The sequence below is a fragment of the Atta colombica genome, unplaced genomic scaffold (assembly GCF_001594045.1).
Source record: "Atta colombica isolate Treedump-2 unplaced genomic scaffold, Acol1.0 scaffold112, whole genome shotgun sequence".
Classification (NCBI taxonomy): domain Eukaryota; kingdom Metazoa; phylum Arthropoda; class Insecta; order Hymenoptera; family Formicidae; genus Atta; species Atta colombica.
In genome coordinates, this window is record NW_017259198.1 from 259343 (window position 1) to 262055 (window position 2713).

General features: G+C 29.0%; 1 protein-coding gene across 1 annotated transcript in view; it reads left to right on the top strand.

The window, feature by feature from the left end:
- LOC108693990 (oocyte zinc finger protein XlCOF6-like) overlaps positions 1-2324 on the top strand; it is a 6355-nt gene extending 4031 nt beyond the window's left edge. Inside the window, exon 5 of the mRNA XM_018203236.1 lies at positions 1954-2324. Within this exon, the coding sequence (XP_018058725.1) occupies positions 1954-2324 (371 nt within the window). The remainder of the gene's footprint in view (positions 1-1953) is intronic.
- The last annotated feature ends 389 nt before the right edge of the window (positions 2325-2713 follow it).

A 2713-nucleotide genomic window follows, 5' to 3' on the forward strand; every position in this document is an offset into this window, starting at 1 on the left:
TATATATATATATATATACACAGCTGAAATTTTATATCGAAAGTTAGCGTCATTGATACAGAAAGCTTAGCTTAACTTCTTGCACAGTTGCCTCTTTTTCTTTTCATGGAGAGATAAAAAAAAAGATAAATTGTGCAAGAAATTCTAAGGCTACATTCGGGGAGCGCGATCAGCATCAGCACTATTTTGTCATTTTATCTTTACCATTCACTAGACGTAAAACAAGACGTAAGAATGGAAATAGAATGATGCAATAACGTTAATAACGCGCTTATCATTAATAAGAATAAAGTTAAAGACTCTATTGTAACATGATGTGATTGTGTATTTCCTTGAGAAGATACTGTAAATTTTATAACTGATTAAATTTTATAACTGATCATAAAATACAATAACACAAGAAAAATCTAACGTATGAAATTTTAAAATATGTTGTGATGACGAAAAAAATGATTGAATTGAATGTTCTCTTTGCGATTCTACATCAAAAAAGAAAATTGTAAGAAGGAAAATGTGTCAATTATTCTCTACTAAATTTATGGAACCATTTAAAGAGTAAACATCCGTTGATAATGAAAAAGAATATTGTAATCTGAGAAAATATTCGGTTTTGAAATATTGGAGTGCTCCGTCGTCTTCCGTATATTCGGAAAGATTTTTCAGCGCAGGAAAATTAGTTTATACCGATAATTAAAATAGATTATCATCGAAAATGCAGAAATATTATTGTTCATCATGAACAATTTATTAATATTAAACTTTGATTATATAGTACTAAGCAATGTTGAAATTGTATTACAAACAACCCTATTCCACAGCAATCATTTATTATCGCTATTTTTTCCTTGCTTTTTTCTAATTTTGGGAAATTGTCGAATGTTCGGGAAAATATCCGGTTGAATAATTATCTTATCGGATATCTGATCGGATATCACTGTCAAATTTTTTCGCATATTCGATATCTGGTATCCGATAATTTTACAATCCGATGTCTCCCTATTATTTTCCTAAGCATTTAAACTAAATGTAAAACAATACTTACAATGAAATAAGATTTCTTACATTAAAACAATTAACAAATTACACGTGGTCTTTAGGAATCAGCGCTGTAATAATTGCGCGTATAATAATAATTGTCGAACCGATAAATAAATTATCGATATTAATTACGAGGATTGTCTTATTAATTATACGAGGATTGTCTTAGATTAATCTTAAAAAACGCGCAATTATTACAGCGCTGATTCCTAAAGGTCCATGTGTAACTTTTTTTTTTGTTAAACGTAAAACCTCAGAAAATATAAAAATGAATATTAATTTATATTTCATTTATGTAAGTAGATAAATAAAAATTGTAAAATATTTTTATTGTAACTATTTAAAAAAAAATTATGTATAAAATTTCTTGCGAATTTTTATTATCTATTTAAAAAATGCGCTGTGATGAAAAAATAATTATTCATTAATTAAAAGAATGTAATAAATTTTGTCTGTATATTTATTTTGTTATATCAATAATATATTTTTTAAATATTTTCTTTGATGATAAATTTATAATCAATATTCTTGAATTTTTGAAATCAATGCAATATTTATAATTTAACTTTTATTTCCTGACCACCGTTTATCCTTTTATTGTGTTTAGTTTTATTATATTCTCTCTAACAATTTTTTTCTTTAAACTTACAATCTCAAAATTATAATTTTTTAGGATTATAAAAAATTTTTCAAAATTAACGTACTATTTATATCTAATTTAAAATCTGCTTTCGGTTCAGAATTCGGTTAATCAACAAACAATTAAATTAGAGAATGTGCCCACAGATTTTTCGCTAATGATATTTCAGGCCGTATCGAAGATACAACACGAGTCGCATGTTCGATTTCAGCGACACAGAGCATCACGTGGGATAATAGAACCTGTCTAAAGCTATTTTTTTCTTCCGTTTGCAGGTCTGACGAAGGAGAACAGGAATATGTTCGACCTAGAGGAGGAATCCATGGATATGCCAATACAAACGCAGGAGAAAACGATGCCGTTTGCTGAGCTGAAGATACCAAATGCTAGGAATTACGTCAATAAGCCGCTCGGCCAATTCGCTTGCGCTAGATGCGGCCGTTCATATAGAAGGAAGGACTCGTTGCAACGCCACGAGCATTGGGAGTGTGGCAAGGAGCCACAATTTAAATGCCCATATTGCCCGCAACGTTGTAAACGCAAAGCACATTGGCAACGTCACATACGTCGCCAGCATCAGGATAAAGTGGATATGGAACAGTATCTAGACTCTAGAACACCTAAACTCAAAATAGAGATTGACTGATCTCAACCAACTCGACACCAGAGTGAAGGGACAGTCTTCGAATTTTTATCGCGTGATTTCTTTCATGTAAAATAAGATAAAAATTCGAAGACTGTCCACAATATCCAGCAAAAAAAAATTTAACTAATCTTTTAATGCATGCGTGATATTTTTTTGTAACTCTAATGTAGATACATTACGGAGATATTTTTGAAATGATAAAAATTTCATAAAATATTTTGACAAAAGAAAAAATTCAACAAAAGATAAATCAAAACTAATCATAACTAATTTTATCCTATATAATAATCTTGAAAATCTTTTTAGTAGAATCTTCATTTCAAATTACAAATTTTGTGAAATTTAAGTATTGGAATATAATTAAATAATTCGTCTTTTTTAAAGTGTAG